Source organism: Tenrec ecaudatus, chromosome 12 (genome assembly GCF_050624435.1).
Source record: "Tenrec ecaudatus isolate mTenEca1 chromosome 12, mTenEca1.hap1, whole genome shotgun sequence".
In the NCBI taxonomy this organism is placed as follows: domain Eukaryota; kingdom Metazoa; phylum Chordata; class Mammalia; order Afrosoricida; family Tenrecidae; genus Tenrec; species Tenrec ecaudatus.
In genome coordinates, this window is record NC_134541.1 from 140,098,591 (window position 1) to 140,117,970 (window position 19,380).

The following is a 19,380-nucleotide window of genomic DNA, read 5'->3' on the forward strand; positions in this document are numbered from 1 at the left end:
CCCAATCCACACATACATCAATCGTGTAAAGCACATTTGTACATTCATTGCCCTCATCCTTCTCAAAACATTTGCTCTCCACCTGGCATCAGCTCATTTTCCCCTCCCTCCCTGCCCCCCATGAACCCTTGATAATTTATAAAGTATTATTTTGTCATATCTTACACTGTCCGATGTCTCCTTTCACCCTTTTCTGCTGTCCATCCCCCAGGGAGGAGGTTATATGTAGATCCTTGTAATCAGTTCCACCTCTCTACCCCACCCTCCCAGTATCACCACTGGTCCTGAGGGATCGTCTGCCCTGGATTCCGTTTCCAGTTCCTACCTGTACCAGTGTACATCCTCTGGTCTAGCCAGATTTGTAAAGTAGAATTGGGATCATGATAGTGGGGAGGTGGGGGGGAAAGGAAGCATTTAGGAACTAGAGGAAAGTTGTATGTTTCATCGTTGCTACACTGCACCCTGACTGGCTTGTCTCCTCTCTGCAACCTTTCTGTAAGGGATGTCCAATTACCGACAGATGGGCTTTGGGTCTCCACTCCGCACTCCCCTCATCCACTATATGATTTTTTGTTCTGATGATGCCTGATACCTAATCCCTTCGACACCTCGTGATTGCACAGGCGGGTGTGTTTCTTCCATGCGGGCTTTGTTGCTTCCGAGCTAGATGACCATTTGTTCACCTTCAAGCCCTTCAGACACTATATCTTTTGATAGGCGGACACCATCAGCTTTTTTCGCCACATTTGTTTATGCACCCATTTGTCTTCAGTGATTGTATCGGGAAAGTGAGCATCATGGAATACCAGTTAAATAGAACAAAGTATTCTTGCATTGAGGGAGTACTTAAGTGGAGGCTCGATGTCCATCTGCCACCTTAATACTAAATCTATACACATAGGCACATAGATCTGTTTCACCATCCTCATATATAAGTATATTTACATATGTACATGCCTTTATTTAGACCTCTATAAATGCCCATTTACCTCCTAGCTCTTTCCTCTATTTCCTTTTACTTTCCTCTTGTCCCACCATCATGTTCAGGCTTCATTAGGGTTTCAGTAATTCCTCTCGGTTACACTACACTTGGTCACGCCCTATAAAGCCTCCTACATCCTCCTCACCACTGATTTGGATCACTTGTTGTTCCCTTGTCCCTGGGTTTGTTAACACCACATCCTTACCCCCCCCCCACCCACCTCCCCTTCTCCCATGTCCTCCTGACTGTCGGTCCCATTGTTTTCTCCTCCAGATTGTTCATCCAGCCTCTTATTTAGACCGACCTGCAGAGATAACATGCACAAAAACAAGACAGAGCAAAACCAAGCAAAAAAACGATAAGCCAATGACAAACAAAACACAACTTCCTGTCATTTTGCTGCTGTGATGAATCAGGCGATCCCTGTTAAAGGGTCGTTTGACCCTCAGAGGAGTTGATACCTACAGGCTGAGAACCACTGCTTTAGAGGGAGGACAAGTACACGTGCCATCATATATGATAGACTAAAAACAGGCCAGTTTTCTCTGAACATACCGTGTTCGTCTCTGAGAGAGACAACGCTTTCTTCCCCTGGGAGGAGACACCGTTACTGGCTGTTGAACGGACAATGTTCTGTGGTGTATTATTTTTGCCAGAATTGAAGGAAATTAAGCATAGTACTGCCAACTGCGAGGCCGTCCCGAGTCACAGCAGGGACACCCACAAGGACAGATTTCCCTGGCCCCGCAGGGTTGCTGTGCGTTGGAAGAAACTCGACTGAGGTGCTGGGTCAGGTTTACAGTTGGCAGAGCAGTGCTGCCCGGTCCAGCCATGTCCTCCCGCGCGCTGGGTGTCTGGGATGCCCACTCAGCATGGGGCGTGTCCTTCAGTGGCTCCTATGACTTCTGCCAGCTCCAGGATGTTCCTGAGCACGTGTCCCGTGTCCAAGGGTCCAGCTCCCAGAAGGACCGTGCACCCTGAGCTCTGAGATGGAGCTTCCCTTCTCAGAGGCTGTGGTGGCCCAATGGTTAAAGCATTCCGCTGCTAACAGAACCCCTGGCTGCTGCTCCGGGAGAAAGCTGTGGCTGTAGGCTTTGGCCTAGGGTCAGTCTCAGGAGCCCCGCAGGGCTGGTGGGCTCTGCCCCAGGGCTGCTGTGTTATCAGGATTGGCCGGCAATGGGTTCTTAGCCGCCCACTTTGCAGCCCTGGCTGGGGGGATGGCAGGACGATCTCCTGCTGTGTCCAGCCCCACCTGTCCCAGTCCCCCACCCTCCTGTGGCATCACTGCAGTAGCTTTGGAAGCTGTAACACTCAAAGGTCAGGGCAAGGGACATGGGCTTGCCCTCACTTGCAGGACCACTGGCTGGGCAGGACAGCCTGGTGGAGGTTTCCCGCAGACACAGCACATCTGGCTTCTGCAGCCTTCAGGGGCCCCTGGTGCTTGTCACTTCCTGTCCCTCCATCCACGGCAAGCCCGTGAGGCAGGGAGGAGCTTGGTGCCTCCTGGGATGGAGGTGGGAGGCAGTTGCACAGCCGGGTGGCAGGGAGCTGGCTTTCTTAAGGTTGTCTCATCTCCTGACCCCCTCACCCAGCTCAGCTGAGACTGTGGCTTTGGAATGGTGATGCCCTGTCTGCCCACACCGTGGGTCAGCTTAACGGCCACCAAACCCGGCTCTGACACAGGGTGACTGTGCGCCCAGGCCGTCCCGTGTCGGATTCTAGTAGTCTGGCCTTTCTTCCTGCTGGTCTCAGAGCTCCGCTGCAACCTGCCAGCCTCCACTGACAGACGGTGCTTGTGTGTGTGCACCGGTGTGCAGGTGTGTCATTCAGAACACTCACAGCTGCTGAGCCAATTCTGACTCACAGGGACCCTGCAGGCAGAGTGGCGCTGGCCCTGCGGGTTCCACGGCTGGACGTCTTTACAGGAGCGGACAGCCTCACCCTTCTCCCCTGCAGTGGCTGGTGGTTTTGAACCACTGGCTCTGTGCTTAGCAGTCCAGCAAGTGACCCCCGAGGTCACCAGGGCTCCTCCTGTGCAGGTGGTGCAGTGGCTGGGAGCCGAGCCCACACCACTCGCGTGGAGGGTGGGGGCCTCCGGGCAGTGACGGTCACTCCGGGCCATGCAGAGACGGCGCTGGGACAGCAACACCGACTGCCAGGGGCCACTGGAGGTGCATGGGGTCTGCACTTGGATGCCCAAAGGGCCCCAGTACTGAGGTACCACAGGTGTCTGGGCCGTGGCACCTGGAAGTCCATGTGGGGACACTACCACAGCCCTTCCCCATCCCCCAGCGACGGGTCTCCAAGCTAAGCGTGTTTTAGGGGCCCCGGGAGTGTGTCTGCTGTCGCCCCAAAAAATGCAGCCAAAGGCCATTAATTTCAGTGGAAAAGAAGCCACTTCTGAGGGCAGAATCCCACTGTGCTCCCCCATCTGGGCTTCTCTGTGTGTCCAGGCAGTGCTGAGGGCCACAATGAAGGCCGAGTTCCATCCTCTGGGGCCACCACGCTTGAAGTCAGGCAGGTTCGGTGCCACCAACCATTACCCGGCAGCAGTCAGCCTCAGGCTCCCCCAAGGTCAGGGGGCCAGGAAGCTCCATCAGCCAGGGTCACGGTGTAGGCTGGGCAGATGCTGTCCCACGGGTCCCCCTGCTGGACATCTGCCGGCTCCATCCCTGGTGCTGGCCTCAGTAGCAGTCGGCCTCCTGTCCCCCCAGGGTGCCCACCGAGGCCAGCATGTCCTGCAGCAGAGACTGTGGGCTCTGCTCCACATGGTCACTGCTCTCAGCCAGTGAGGCCTGCAGACCCTCCAGGTCCAGGGTCTGCAGGATGGTGGCCGCCACTTCGGGCCCCAACTCGCCCAGCGGTGGGCCCTGCTCGCCCGCCCTCCAAGCCCGCAGAGCGGCCTCCACAGCGGGGCCATCGGGGTGGTGTCCAGGGCCCTGCAGCCCTTTGCCGTCAGGGGCAGTCCTGGCCCTGAGATGCAGCAGAAGGTCACATGACTTCCGGGCGACTGGTCGGTCGCAGTCGAACAGGGAGCGGAGGGCCAGGTCCAGCACCTGCACATGGCACAGCGTCTGCAGCACCTGGGCCGGGGGCCCCGGTGTCTGCTCCAGGAACAGGCGGGCCAGCTCCAGGCCCTGGACGCGCACCTCCCAGTCCAAGTCCTGGCTCACTGCCTGTACCACGTGGGCCACCAACTGCTCTGGGTCCCTGGCCACCTCGGCGTGGCCATCCTGTAGCCACTGCGTGAAGACACGCACCACGGCCCTCCGGGGGAAGCCCTCCGGGTCCGTGGTCAGCATGTGCAGGAGCTCAGGCAGCAGAAACTTCTGGGAAACAGACAGCGGGATGTGTCAGAGGGCCTGCCACACTCATGGGGCCCGGGGCTGGTGCCCTGTTCACACCCTGTGCCCTCGACACGTTGCCTCCCCCTGCCCATCCGCCTGACGACAGGAACGGGGGGAGCCGAGAAGCCATTCCACCCTCCTGCAGGGCCTCCTGGCCCTCTAGAGCAGAAAGCAGCTCTGGAAGAGCGGTGAGCAAGATTTTGCTGTTGGCCAAGAGGCCAGCGGTTCGAATCCACCAGCCACTCGGAGGGAAAAAGATGAGGCCGCCTGTGAACGAACAGCTCGCAGGTTCCAGGCCCCTGGAGGGCAGCTCCCCCACGGTGTGTGTATGTGACCGAGGCTGCAGCCCCACTGGGGCAGGGATGGAGTTGACCCCACCTGAGATCGGAGCAGGAGGGGCAGAAGCAACACTGAGTGGGGGGACTGGGAGGCTCGCCCAGGAAAAGCCAGAGAACCTGAGGTGGCACTGCAGCCGGCAGTGAGAGCCCCCCACCCCAGGGGGCGCTGGGCGGCACAAGAGGCCCCCCTGGGGTCGATAGTGAGAGTCCTGCCCAGGGCCAGGCAGCTAGACTCCTCGGCCACACGAGTGTGGTCTGTTTGTGACAGCAGCTCTGGGCCACCCCCGAGTCCCATGGCAGGCATTGTGGAAGTGATGCTGGCACTCACAGAACAGGCACTGGACCCTCACGCTCCGTGGGCCTCACCATGGCCCTGCAAGATTGGGGCAGAACTGCCCCTTTACGGGGGCAGACGGGCTCATCTTTCTCCCATGGAGCAGCTGGTGGGCTCACGCTGCTGTTCTGTGGTTGGCAGCCCCGGTGCCACCCAACACGCCCCCAGGGCCCCTCGGACCTTCGCCATGGAGGGCAGCAGAGCTGGCCTGTCTGCATGGAGCCTCAGATGCACCCAGGCCAGCCAGCCCAAAAACCCACCGTGGCCCTGCCTGCGGCAACGTCTGACCCCTACCTGCTGGACTCCTGGGTGCTCGAGGCCAGCAGGGGTGGCATGCAGCCCCTGGCTGGCTAGCTGGCCCACGGCGGCCACTGCGCTCGCACGGACGTAGCCCTCGGGGTCCTGGAGAAGCTGCCGGGCGAGGTCAGGCACATTGGAGGCCAGGAGGACTTGTCGAAAATTGGGCCGCCCTGCAGAAGGTGGGAGTGACCACAGGACCGCTGAGCCCCTCAGGAAGAGGGCATGCTCTCACACCTACCCTGCCCAGGTCCCCGCAGCCACGGGACTGACCGCTCAGCCCCCACCACCCCTACACCCTGGCCTCTCTGCCCAGAGGCGCACTCACCTCCCCAGTGAGTGGTCAGTTGGGCCAGGAACTCTAGTGCTGAGTCCCGCACCTCCCAGCTGGGGCTGCACAGCCGTTTCTGCACCATGGGGAAGAGCCCTGCAAAGCCCAGGCCCAGGGTGGTCAGGGGAGCCCCATCCCGTGCCCACCCAGCCCTGGGTGCTCCCCCACCCATACACACACATCCATCCCAGCACCTGGTACCTCTGAGTCAGGCAGCTCCCCTACAACTACCCCGCACCAGGTATCTCCCCCAGCCCTGGGGGCCTCCCCTCACCCTCTGTCCCAGTGGAGTAGGACTGGGGGGCTGGCCCGTGCCCACTGGGGTACCTGTGAGGAACCCCTGGACATGTGGGTCAGCGTCACAGGTGCCGCAGGTTCTGGATGAGTTCAGCAGCCACTGGAGAGTGGCCTGGAATGTCTTCTTAAGGACCTGCATGAGGGGACCAGGGTTATAGGGGCTCAGGGGCCCCCTGACTGCCCTCCGACCAGGGCGCCTCACCCTCGGGGTGCACAGTGCTGATGTCCTAACACCGTGAAGGCTGGCGGCTCTTCCTAGGATCCTGGCTAGTACCTGGGCCTCAGCTGGGCGCCCCTGGGGACAGCCCACGGCCACTTACTGTGGGGCTCGAGTCCGGACTGCTCAGGTACTGCAGGAGGACGGCAAAGGCCTGCGTCACCAGCTCTCGGGGGCCTATGAGGAACGGGGGTGAGGAATCAGGACCCCAGCCCGTCAAGAGCCTGGCCGTCAGAGCCCGGCTGCCCGCTCACCCAAGAAGACAGTCCCACCGAGAGGACAAGGATCGTCAGAGGTGGTGGGGGTGTCACCCGTCTCACGTCCCACACACCTATGCCCTGAGACAGCGTCCCCAGGAAGTCCAGGGCTGCCCGCTGCACACGGACGCAGCTGGCCAGCAGCCTGCAGAGGCGGGCGCCTGGGCCGGGGGTGGGCACCCCAGAGCCAATGCAGAAGTGCAGGGTGGTCACAGTGGCCTCCAGCAGAGCCGCCTGTGGCCAGGACTGCTGCGGGGTGACTGGGCTCGGCAGGGCATCGGGCTGGGGCTGCAGAGTGCCCGCCTTCAACGCAGGGCTTGCCACGCTCTCCAGCAGGTGCAGCTCCCCCAGGTGGGCCAGGCTGTGGCAGAGGAGGCCGGCACAGGACGAGGTGGAGGCCAGGACGGCTTCGGCCATGGCAGGGCTGCCCTCGGGCACGGCGGGCAGGCCTGGGGGACAAGCAGAGCAGTGGCCATTTTCACAGCAGACCCCATGCCCACTCCCGGTCTGTTACCGTGCCATGCTGGGCTCTGGTAGCACACTGAGGGGGCCGAGGCCAGAGTCCAGGCTGAGACCGGGTCCGCGTGTGGTCACACAGCACCACTGAATAAGGCATGGGTTCTAGAGGCTTCCAGACGCAGCATGGTGCACGGGTGCCTCCCATGTCCAGTGGGACCCTCTGACCTCAGGGCCAAGTCCTCAGGAGAATGGAGGGTCTGGCTGGTGGGGCCCAGCGTGACCCCGCAGGAAGCGGTGCGGAAGAGCAGCCTGGCGCACAATGCCCACCTGTGAGGTCGCTGGGCCCCGGCAGCCGCTTGACTGCTAACAGAGAGGCTGTGTCCCAGGCGCCCTGAGGCCGCGAGCCCTTGTGCAAGCAGACCGCCTCGCCTCACTTGTGAGACCCATGCTGGGGGCCCAGGGGTCAGAGTCAGGGTGATGCAAGTGTGACAGCCCAGGACACTGAGCCCCTGGAGCCTCGACCCCAGCTCCACCAGCACCTCCACCTGGGAGGGGACACTGGCTGCTCTCCGGGGGCACCACCTCCAAGGGGGACAGGAAGAAACCACCTGGGGGGGCAGTCCCTGGGAAAGTCTGGCCCTCACTGTCCGTCAGATACCTGGGATGTCCTGCCCCTCTCTGTCCATCAGAGACCTGGCTGTCATGCCTCCTCACTGTCCATCAGACACCTAGGCCGGACTCAAGTCGAAATCGCCAGCCAGCTTCCTAGTCTCAACCATTCTTCCTGTCGTCTGCTTCCCTTCCCCAAGGTCCTCCCTCCAGTGCCCACCCTCTCCATGTTCACAGCCACCTGCCCAGAGACCCGGCTCCCACCTCTGAGTCCCGGCCCCTCCGTGCAGCTCACCTGGTGCCCCAGGCGGCCGGGCGGCAGCTTCCAGGATGAAAGCCAGTGGCTGAAGGAGGATTCCAAAGGCTTGGGTCCAAAGAGGCTGAGGACTGAGGACACGGGCACAGGGTGAGCCCCAGAACCTGGCCCTCTTGCACCTGAGGGTCTGGGGTGAGACCTGCAGGCCTAGGCCTGGTGTGCTGGCCCCTCCCTGGGGCTCGAGGTCACCGTGATAGGAAGTGTCTGCGCCACTACAACGGGGGCTCCTCCCCAGGGCATCTCTCCACCCCAGCCAGGTGAGGGGGCGCTTGGGTCCAACAATGTGCTCTGGCCCCTTGCTGCCCCGGGTGGGCTGGGCCCTCTGGGGGCTGGCCCTATGCAGGTGTGGTCCCGCCTGCCAGGTCACCTGGGCGTCCCTCTTCCTTCCCGTCCCGCCCCTGTCCCCCAAGCCTCCTGGCTTCCCCGCCCCTGCAGGTACCCCTGCATTTACAAACCACTAGTCTAGGGCACCAGGCTGGGGGCTGCCGGGGAGTGGACGGGGGGCAGCGGCTTGTGGCATGGTTTGTGGTGGTTTAAGGAGACCCAAGGGGCAGCGGCTGAGTCGGACACCGAGGGGAAAGGCCTGGCGGTCAGCGCCCCTCAAAAGTCTCTCCTAGAACTCCCATGGGCAGGTGGGCCCTGCCCTGGGGGGTCTCTACAGAGTGGGCAGGATGCGGCCAGCAAACGAGGGTGGTGCAGACACCGCCTCTACCCATGGCAACCCAGCCTCGCCTCTGGTGCCCCCCTCAGTCCCTGGGGCCCCCACACCAGTCCATACCAGGCTGGGAGCTTCAAGATCCCCAGAGCCAGGGGCCCCCGCTGCGCGGGGCTCAGGCAGCTCAGAGTCCGGGCCAAGGTCAGCCACAGGTCACAGTCAGGAGATGCAAACACTGGGGACCTGTGGAGAGAAAACAGAGACAGACAGACAGACAGATGGTAAGAGAGTCCCGGTCTGGGAGGGTCAAAGGGGGCAGGTGGTCCCACCCTGGCTTGTGGGTCCTGAGTCCATGGAAAGGCTGGCTCACGGCGCCCCCAGGAGCGCAGAAGGGAACGCACTCAGCGGCTTTCCATGGCTGGGCCCTTGGGGGCTGCCAACTACGAAGTCGGCGGTTCGAAACTACCAGCAGCTCTGGTGGAGAAAGGTGAGGCTGTCTGTTCCAGGAATGGGCTCCAGCTCTGAGTGGAGCCCACGGGGAGCCCTGCCCTGTCCTGGGGGTCGCTGTGAACCGGCTCCGGCTCCGTGGCAGTGTGTGGGGTGTGTGGCCTTAGTGACTTTTCATCCGAGGCACCCTGAGGTGACCCTGAACACCCAGCCTGCTGGGGACTGACAAATAGTCCTCCCCAGAGAGGAGCCTTCCAAGCCGACTTGTGCCGTCAGGGAGCAGGGGACATGCCTCCCCACCCCCTTACCCCCGCGTTGGCCTCCAATGCCCCGTGGCCCTGGGAACATGGTGCCCCCAACCCTGGGCCCCAGACTGACCGGCCCATGCTGAGGAAGAGGTCGGCGAGCCAGCGGGCAGTGGGAGTGAGGTCCGTCTCCAAGAGACTGGACACCAGGGGGCCCAGCCGATCCCACAGGGCTTCAGTCCAGGGCTGATGGCAGCGTCGGAAGGTGCTGGTCAGGACCTTCAGCGCCTGGGTGACTGGCGGCACGGCCCCGGAGCGCAGGGACCCCTCAAGGAATCCCAGGATGCTCTGGGCACACGGGGGCCAGCGGCCATCCAGCGAGCCACGCTGTGCAGTGGCTAGGTCTTGGAGGGACAGAGCCAGGACCTGGGCCAGGAGCTGGCTGGCGGCAGAGGCTACAAACAGGCTGGAGTCGCCCTGCAGGGAGAAGATGGTGTCCAGGGCACCTGGGGGAGGGGAGGGGATGTCAGTGTAACTCACATTGAGCTCTGACTCTAGGGGTCCAGCACGGCCGGCCCAGTGCCCTCCCCAGCAGTGGTTACAGAGGCAGGCGGCTTGGACCACAGGGTGACAGTCAGAAGTGGGTGGTCAAGCTCTTGTCCCTTGTCTGAGCCTCACAACACCATGCCAACCTCTGCTGAGTGGCCGAGGTGTCCTGCCAGGGACTCGCACCCAGGTCTCCTGCTGGAACGGTGAGAGGGGGCGCCCTGAACCACCGCCTCCTAGGGCAGCGGTTCTCAACCTGTGGGTTGCGACCCCTTTGGGAGTCAAGCAACCCTTTCACTGGGATCGGCCGATTCATCCCAGCAGCAAAATGTCAGTGATGAAGCAGCAACGGCAATCATTGTTTTTCAAATGAACATAATTTGATGGTTGGGGGTGACCACCACATGGGGAACTGTAGGCAAGGGTTGCAGCATGAGGAAGGCTGAGAAGCACTGCACTAGGGTACCCTTGCGAGCCAAGGGAAGAGCCGGAGTGGTGCCAGCCGTGAGCACGACCCCGGAGCTCCTGCTGGGTCATGTGACGTGAGAGCACCCCTCCTCGGAAGCAGAGTGGGGGCAGCGGTGGGGAAGCTGCCAGCTCTTGCAGCGGCCGACTTTGGCAGGATAGGGTGTTTGTGAGTGGTCCCCGGCAGCAGGGCTCGGAGCCTGACAGGGAAGTGGGGGGGGGGGTTTGGAGCATCTCTGTGGAGTCAACCTTGGTTCTGGAGCTTCAACATCCCACCCTGAGAATCTGGTCCCACCCGCTTCTCTCTCTCTCTCTCTCTCTCTCTCTCTCTCTCTCTCTCTCACACACACACACACACACACACACACAGCCAAACACTCTACAAACTCACTGCCACTGAATCGATTCAGACGCATAGTGACTGAGGCCCACAGAAGAACTGCCTCTTTGGGTTTCTGACACTCCAACTCTTTCTGGGAGGGGGCAGCCTCCCCTTCCTCTTGAGGAGGGGCTGGGGGTTCAAACTACTGAACCTATGGTTAGCACCGTGTGTGTGTACACATGTGCACATACACGTGTACACACACACACACACACACACACTGAGTCAGCACACAGGCCCCAGGATGAACTACTTGGATTTTTCTGCGCAATTTCAGGGGCTCTACATGAGGGTCTTTCACACAGTTCATGGGAAATTCTGCTTCCCACCTCCTTGTTCTTGTCCCCCGTCTAAGGAGCCTGGTGACCTAGTGGTCACACTCTGGGTCTGCCCTGTTAAATCAGCAGTTCAAGGCCACCAGCGCGTAGGGTGAGAAGGACACTTTCTGCTCCTGTAAGGATTGGGAGCCTCAGACACCCACGGGGCAGTTCTAGTCTGTTCTATAAGGGCTGCTGTGAGTGGTAACGGCACAGCGTCAGAGTGAGAGGGTGGGTGAGTGGGTAAGCATGAGTGGGTGTGTGTGAGGGTGAGTGTGCATGTGTCTGTGAGTGTAAATGTGAGTATGTTAGGCTTATTGTGCCAACCTGGCCAATAGGAACATGTGGGATTGGCCAGGTCGCAGTTTGATTGGAGGGTAAAAAGATAAATGGCTCTGCAAGGCCCGCCCCCATCTCTCATGCTCTCTGGTGATTGGACGAGCGTGCTGCTGCTTTAGCTGGTTTTCTGCGTCAACCTGTGTGCTACACCACCTGTGGGCCAAGCCAACCCCTGGGTTGTGTTGCTAGAGCTTGAGGCTCCTTCGAGACCTGCTTTACCACGCTGCTGGTGGGTACGTCACTTGAGCTTGAGTCTGGTGGATCCTGTAGCCTTCCATTGCTTAAGTTCAAATCCCATCCCATCTGCTGTCTGCTGCTTGTGGGCAGACTCTGCCTGCCTTGCCCGTGGGAGGTCTCTGCTGTCTGCTTCCTTGACCTTGGACCCAGCAGCCCACAAGAGTCAAAGGACTTCCAGCATATTAACTGTTTTACAAAAGTGAAATTGAGTCCTCCACACTGCTGTGTGGACTAATTCCTTCTCGCTGTATAAACCCATCTGCTTACATGTACATATAAAATCATAAGGGTCCTGGTTTTGTTTCTCTAGAGAACCCTGCCTAACAGTGGGTGAGTGTGAGGGTGGGTGACTGTGAGAATCTGGGTGTGAGGGTGGGTGTGTGTGTAAGCGTGAGGGTGGGTGAGTGTGAGAATCTGGGTGTGCGTGTGGATGCATGAGTGAGTGTGTGGGGGGGAGCGACTGAGTGAGTGGTGTACCTTCTATCATCTTGTGTCAGCACCACCTCCCTACCGTGAGGAGGGCTGGCAATACGTGTTACTGGAGGACAAGCACAGAGGGGTGAAGTGACCACCCTAGGGGTCCTGGAGCCATTGGAGGAGGGGCCTGAGGTACCACCAGCTGGAGATGGGACTGTGGTGGGGGCCCAGAGCGTCACTCACCACTGGTGGCCAAGAACTGTTCAGCACTGGGGTGCCGCGCCAGGGAGCACAGGCCGTGAACCCAGCCGCTGCGCACTGAGGGGGCGGTCCAGGCGGGCGAGCTCAGGGGGCCCGCCTCCCCAAAGAGCCCGGGCACCAGTTCTCCCTGCCGAGGCAAAGGACAGAGATGTGACAAGACCGTTTCCCTTATTGTGCCCGCTCTGACCCCACCGCACCGAGGAAAACACTAGGGGTGTGCAACACAATAGCAAGGGAGCAGGCAAGGAAGTCCCGAGGGAGGACCAAAGACTCTGGGGCCAGGGCTTGGCACCCCATCAGACTCAACCGGAAAATATTCCTAAAGGTCCACAAACAGACCTTGATTTATAGGCTTTTCTTTTTTGTCATTGTTTTTGTTGATTTGTTTTGCTCTGTCTTGTTTCTGTGCAGGTCTATCTAGATAAGACAGGCTGGATAAAATCTGGAGGACTGACAGTTCTAGGGGGACATGAGAGAGGGGGAGGTGGGGGAAAGGAAATGGTGTTAACAAACCCAGGGACAAGGGAACAAGTGATCCAAAATCAGTGGCGAGGAGGGTATAAGAGGCCTGGTAGGGCTTGATCAAGGGCAATGTAACCAAGAGGACTAAAACCCAAATGAAGGCTGAGCATGACAGTGGGACAAGAGGAAAGTCAAAGGAAATAGAGGAAAGAACTAGGAGGCAAAGGACATTTATAGAGGTCTAAATAAAGGCATGTATATATGTAAATATACTTATATATGAGGATGGTGAAACAGATCTATGTGCATATATTTATAGATTTAGTACTAAGGTAGCAGATGGACATTGGGCCTCCACTCAAGTACTCCCTCAATGCAAGAACACTTTGTTCTATTAACCTGGCATTCCATGATGCTCACCTTCCTGACACGATCACTGAAGACAAAGTGGGTGCATAAGCAAATGTGGTGAAGAAAACTGATGGTGCCTGACTAGCAAAAGATATAGCATCTGGGATCTTGGAGGTTAAAAAGCAACAAAGCCCACATGGAAGAAGCACACTAGCCTGTGTGATCATGAGGTGTTGAAGGGACCAGGTATCAGGTATCAAAAAACAAAAAATCATATCATTGAGAATGAGGGGGAGTGTGGGGTGGAGACCCAAAGCCCATCTGTAGGCAACTGGACATCTGCAACAATGAAACATACAACTTTCCTCTATTTTCTAAATGCTTCCTCCCACCCACTATCATGATTATAATTCTGCCTTACAAACTCAGCTAGACTAGAGGCTGTACACTGGTACAGATAGGAACGGGAAACACAGGGAATCCAGGGTGGATGGTCCCTTCAGGACCAGTGGTGAATGTGGCAATACCGGGAGGGTGAAGGGAAGGTGGGGTGCAAAGGGGGAACCGATTACAAGGATCTACATATAACCTCCTCCCTAGGGGATGGCAACAGAAAATTGGGTGAAGGGAGATGTCGGACAGTGTAAGATATGACAAAATAATAATTTATAAATTATCAAGGGTTAATAAGGGAGAGGGTGTGGGAAAAGAGAGTGAAAAATAAGAGCTGATAACAAGGGCTCAAGTAGAAAGAAAAAGTTTTCAGAATGATGATGGCAACAAATGTACAACTGTGCTTGACACAATGGATATGTGTCTGAATTGTGATGAGTTGCATGAGCCCCCAATAAAATGATTTAAAAAAAAAAAAAGGCGGTCTCCTTCATCCAGCCTCACCCTCTGCACACGGCTAGTTGTGGCTCACGGAGGGTCTGTTGAGGACCTCACGCCCACCCCGCGAGGGGTACAGACCTCAGTGTTCCTCTCTGGGGCTTTGGGATCGGGGTCACTCTGGCTGCCTTCAGAAAGGAAGGAGGTCCAGCCTAGGAAACCCACAGGGGCCATTCGACTCTGCTAGGGGTCTCACGGGCCGGGCGAGGGAAGCCCTGGTGTGGCCCAGTGGCGTGGTGGGCGGTTCACCACAGGGTCGGCGGTTGGAAACCACCAGCTGCCACGTTGGAGAAGACGAGGCTGTCTCCTCCTGTGGAGAGTCCCAGCCTCAGAGCTCCACAGGGGCGGTTCTCCCGTCCAGGCATGGCAGCCGTGAGTCTGTCATCTGCTGGGAGGGCGTGGACTCTGGCCACACTCGGCAGCCTGGTTCTGGCCTGCTCATTGTCGGCAGGTCTGTGATGAAGGGCTCCCTTGGCTTCCGCGCTGCTTTCAGGGCTCTGAGAGTCTCCGTTTCCTCCTGTGTGTAGAGTGCTCACCTGGTCTGGCTACCCACCTGCTCACCACCGTGACCCTAGGGGAGAGTCAGGGCTGCCCCAGCGGGTTTCTAAGACTGGGACTCTTCAGAGGGGCACACAGCCTCCTCTTCCTCCCTCAGAGCGGCTAGTGGATTTTGAACTGCTGACCTCGTGGTCAGCTGCCCGATGTGTAACCATCACCGGGGAGCCTACAGCCTTGTTGAAAGCACCAGGCCCCAACCGCACACTCTGCCATCCCTGGAGCGGGATTCCGAGGCTGCAACCCTTCATGGGACCAGCGGCCCCATCTCACCACCTCGGAGCAACTGGTGGGCTTCAACTGCTGCCCTGGAGATGAGCAGCCTGCAGCGCTGTGCGTTGAGCACCAGGCTGCTCACCCGGAGGTTAGTGGTTCAGACCCACACAGCGGGTCGTGGGAGAAAGACATGGCAAGCAGCTCCCGTAAAGATTAGAAACAACCCCCACAAAACCAAGCCTGTGGTCCTGCAGTGGCGTCTGGCTTACACGGGCTCCACAAGACAGGGCAGAACTACACCACAGGGTACCTGAGGTAGTGCTGGGCTGCTCACTGCAAGGCTGGTGGTTCAAACCCACCAGCTGCCTCTCGGGAGAAAGCTGAGGCTGTCTGCTCCTGTTCCACAAGAATGAACAGTCTCGGGAACTGAGGGTCACTGAGAGTTGGCAGAGGGTGGCTTTATCATCAGGAAAGTAGACAGCCGTGTCTTTCTCCTGTTAAAGGCACAGCAGTCCTGGAAACCCTACGGACAGCCTTGCTCTCATCAGATGGGCCTGCGATCAGGAACCGACGCAGGGGCTTCCAACTGCAGCTGTGCCTGTGCTTCCACCCAAGATGGTCTGCCAGGCCCTTTACCCAGCTCCTCTCCCGCCGCCCCAAAGACTTCACAACTCGGCCCTCTGCCTGTTCCTCCCAGAACCGCCAGACACCACGATGAGCTTGGCTCGGGAGACGTAGGGGCTGGAGGTCCAGACTCACCTGGAGGTACTGGAAGCAGCTTTCCTGGGCGGCAAATACCCCCACGAGGCGCAGTGCGAAGGTGAGGACACGGGGGCTCACCTCCTGAGACCTACAGGTGTGGGACAGCAGCTCCACCAGGCACGGGTTCTCCTGCAGCAGCAGCAGGCTGGATCCTGGGGGAGAGAGTGTGTCAAGTCCATGGGGCTGGTCTTCTTCCCCCAGGCCCTCACTCAGCAAAGCCACCACTGGGAGAAACGGGCACTCCAGCAAAAGGGCCGCAAGGTTAATTCGGTTAAAGGGGGACTGGGGTGGAGTTGGAGAGCCAAGATCTCAGCCACCAGCAGGAGCAGCGGTGGCTCAGGGGTCGCCTGCTCACCGCCACACTGGAGTGCAAGTCCCAGCCTGGGCACACCATGCGCGTGGCTGTGTGTGGCACAAGGGCATCGGAGCTTCCAGACTACGGCAGATGAGCATGAAAGGCCAGGCCATCAGCTTCCACAAACGGTGCAGATGGAGCCCCCGGGTATCTTGAGACCAGGAAGGCACCCTCTGCCCCAGGGTGGAGTCTGGCCAGGCTCAGAATGGAGGAGGGACAGATAGGGGCAATGCAGGGGAGGTGGGGGGGTGCACACATGACTGATGTGATCCGTAAGCCCTTGCCCAGTTCACGATACAAAGTCTGAAGGAAAACAAAACCAGGGACAGCCCCCTTGATGGAAGAGGCAGTCCGGCCTCCCGGCGCCTGGCGTCCTCAAGAGGAGTTGGGGCCTGGAGTGCGTGACCCCAGTGAGAAACTAGAGGTCGCGATGAGAAATGCACACGGCCAGCCAGACAGAAATAGCTGTGGTCCTCACAGAGAAGACGCGAGTCAGAACACAAGCCCATGTTTGGGGATGGAATGGAACCGAGAGAAAGCACAAAGGGGCACCAACGTACAAGAATCAAAACTACGGTGGCTTGAGGCACCACGGAACAATGAGGTGTAAAACACCAGACACAGTGACGTGGAAGATGGGGACCTGGGGCTCTGTTCCCGGTGGCACCGTCAAGAACTCAGCAGCTAACCATAAGGCCAAAGGTTTGAGTCTGCCTACACAGAGGGATCTCGGGAGAAAGGCCTGGCTATCCACATTCTCAAAGGAAGCGGCCCCTGTACACCCTGGAGGGCCCGCGGGATTCCGAGTTGGCTCCGTGGCTACCAGTAGCAGGAGCACCCTGAACGCAGGACCCCAGAATCTGAGAAATGTTTCACGCTTACGTGTCCCCCTAGCAATCCATGCCTGCGTCTGCTGACCGGGCTCGGTAGGACTTCAGGAAGGGAAGACACCTGAGGCCACGGTAGCAGGCACACCCCTGCCCCCACATATCCATGCCTCTGGAGAAACACAGGCGGTGGCTCCCCACCCTTACCTTCTTCTGTCACTGCTGTAAACCAGTCCAGGAGTTTCTCTATGCAGGTGTCATCTGTCACCGGCTGCCGTGGGTCAGCCAGGACGGCACAGAGAGCCGGGAGGAGGCGGGAGCACTCTGGGTCCATAACAAGGCTGGGGTTCCTGCAGAGGAACTGTGAGGGGCATCCCCAAGCCCAGTTCAAAGGTGTTACACCCCCCAAAATGCCAGAGTCCATTCCGACTCACAGCAACCCTGTAGGACAGAGTGGGCTTCCATGGCTACACCTTTAGGGGAACAGAAAGTCTCCTGTTCCCCCCAGTGGGCCAAAGTTCTCAGAAATCTTCCCTCAGTCAGACAGAGCTGGGGGGCCATGGCAGCAAAGTGGGGATAGCTCTCCGCTGCTGGCTGAAAGGTCGGCAGGTCAAACCCGCCAAGGGGCCGTCTGCTTCTGTACAGATAGCCTCGGAGACCCACGGGGCAGTTGTACCTGTCCTTTCAGGGTCCCTATGAGACAAAACCCACTGGACACCCGGGGGGGGGGGGTGTTGTTTACTCTCCTCTGAGGTGGTCAGGGAGTCCTTGGGCTGCTAACTGAAAAGGCTGGTGGTTCAAAGCCACCCAGAGAAAAGCCCTGGCCAATCTGCTCCCATGAAGATTAAAAAAATAAAAACTGCCATCAACCATAGGACAGGGTGGACGTGCGCCTGTGTAGTTCTCAGATGACCACTCCTCACGTCTTCTCCCGTGGGGCGGCTGGTGGTTTCAAACTACTGACCTTGTAGTTAGCAGCCCAACAAGTAACCACAATGCCACCCGGACTCCCACAGCCTCAACTTTAAGGCGCCCAGCACCAGGCACAGCAGCAGCCTTCAAGGTGGTGCTGACCGTAGGCACCCAGGGTCCGAGAGTTCGAAACCCAGAGTCTGCCACTTGTGTCAGGGGCAGAGTCAGGGAGGTCTCTGCAGGGTGGGACTAGCAATGTGGGGCTAGATGGGAGCATGCGTCTGCCTGCCTGTCTGTCCCCAGCCCAAGCTGGTAGCAAGTGGCCGGGTGTCTTTCCACAGCAGTGGCCTGCGTTTGGCAGTCTGGGGCCAGCTGCACAAGGCCTGTCCGTTTTGACTAAAAAGTGCCTGTGCCACCCGGGATCGGGGCGGCGAGGAGATGCGCAGGTGTGCCAGTCTTGTGGTCTCGAATGCGCGCGCGCGCGAGGGTCCTACCTGTCTGGGCTGGGAGCTGGTCTGTGCATCCAGGGTGAGGCTGCGTTCCTGGAAACGTACCTTCGCTACGATTCGGAGCCAGGCTATCCTCGGTCCGAGGTCTGGCCCACTCCTAGGTCCCCAGGTACGTGTGTGTGGAGTGGGGTGGGGCTCAGAAGGCGCTGGAAGAGGTAGCCGGGGGACAATCAGGCCCAGTCCCGCGGCTCACGACTGCTCTCGGTTGTTCCGGGTCGTCGCAACCCCACTCCGCGTTCGAGACTCCACCCTCGACCCGCACGTGAGACCCCGGTCCCAGTGCGCGCCTTACCAGCTCCACTTCCGTCCCCGTCTGCTAGCACCGCCTCCCACGCCGCTAGCACCGCCTCCCACGACGCTAGCACCGCCCCCACGCCGCTAGCACCGCCCCCACGCCGCTAGCACCGCCTCCCACGCCGCTAGCACCGCCCCCACGACGCTAGCACCGCCTCCCACGCCGCTAGCACCGCCCACGGCTCCGGACCGCGCCACCTGAGGGGCCTAAGGGGGAGCAGGGGCGGACGGCGACGTGATGGCCGCCTCAGCTCCTGTGATGGCGACTCTGTGTGCTTTGAAGCACAAAGACTGACTCGAGGGAACGAGCTCCATCTGGGACGTGGTGGGGGGAACTCGCCGTCAGACAGGTCGTCCCAACGTACCACCCCCAACAAGACGCTCAGTGGTACCTGCCGAGCTTCCGGCGAGGCTGCGGAGGAAGGGGCGGGGCGAAGTGGAGGGGCGGGCCTCTGGCGCGAAGGGGCGGGACTACACCTCGGAGCCAAAAAGCACGTGTAGTACCAGAGGGCGCTTGCAGCCCTGACTTAGAGTGAGTGAGGCACAGGAGAAGCGGGGTTCCCGATCATTTGGCCCCAGAACTTCAACACGGTTTTCAGGGCCCTGGAAGGGGTTGCCGTGGGTGAACAAGGTTTGGGGGAGGAGATAATGGGGTCCCCTTGAGTTGGCACCTTTTCCAGGTGTATTAGAGCTTAAGTTCTGAGCTCCAGGTTTGCGCAGGGCTCGGGATAAGGGAAACTCCAAAATCCATTTGAAGACTCTCCACGTGGATTAAGCCCCCTGGTGGCATAATGGCTATGCCTTGGGCTGCTAACCACAGCATCAGCAGTTCAGAGCCACTGGCCGCTCCAAGGAAGAAATATGAGTCTGTCAGCCCCCTTAGAGAGTTACAGGGGCAGTTCTATGCTGTTCTCAAAGGCCTTTTGAGTCAAAAACCACTGAACAGTAGCGAGTTTGGTTTTAACGGGGAATGTGCACAGTCTGGCTCTCAAGCGGAGGGCATTAGAAAGTGGATTACTACTTGTCAGCCTAGAGGCCGGGCAGCCTTCTGCAGAGGCTTGTTTGGGTGTGTCCTTGATGGAGATGGGGGTACTGGGGCCCCTTAGTCATGAACCATGGCCTAACTGCCTTGTCAGGGCTTCTGTCCAACA

At 59.2% G+C, this 19,380-nt stretch overlaps 1 protein-coding gene across 5 annotated transcripts; it reads right to left on the reverse strand.

Moving 5' to 3' along the window:
- Positions 1–1,441: 1,441 nt before the first annotated feature.
- On the reverse strand, positions 1,442–18,287 carry BRAT1 (BRCA1 associated ATM activator 1). Of its 5 annotated transcripts, none has more exons than XM_075527582.1 (14): positions 18,228–18,287; positions 17,921–18,081; positions 16,722–16,864; positions 15,330–15,484; positions 12,078–12,222; positions 9,265–9,637; positions 8,563–8,682; positions 7,764–7,855; positions 6,475–6,849; positions 6,247–6,320; positions 5,957–6,059; positions 5,627–5,725; positions 5,296–5,471; positions 1,442–4,311 (listed from the first exon to the last, which is right to left on the reverse strand). In XM_075527582.1, exons 2-14 carry the CDS (start codon positions 17,947–17,949, stop codon positions 3,667–3,669), a joined length of 2,529 nt encoding a protein of 842 aa, XP_075383697.1. In that variant the 5' UTR covers positions 17,950–18,081; positions 18,228–18,287; the 3' UTR covers positions 1,442–3,666. The 5 variants fall into 5 exon arrangements, with proteins under 5 accessions (XP_075383697.1, XP_075383698.1, XP_075383701.1 ...); XM_075527583.1 differs by having other exon boundaries at positions 16,722–16,875; positions 17,981–18,081; positions 18,228–18,281; XM_075527586.1 differs by having other exon boundaries at positions 16,722–16,875; positions 18,228–18,281.
- Positions 18,288–19,380: the final 1,093 nt, after the last annotated feature.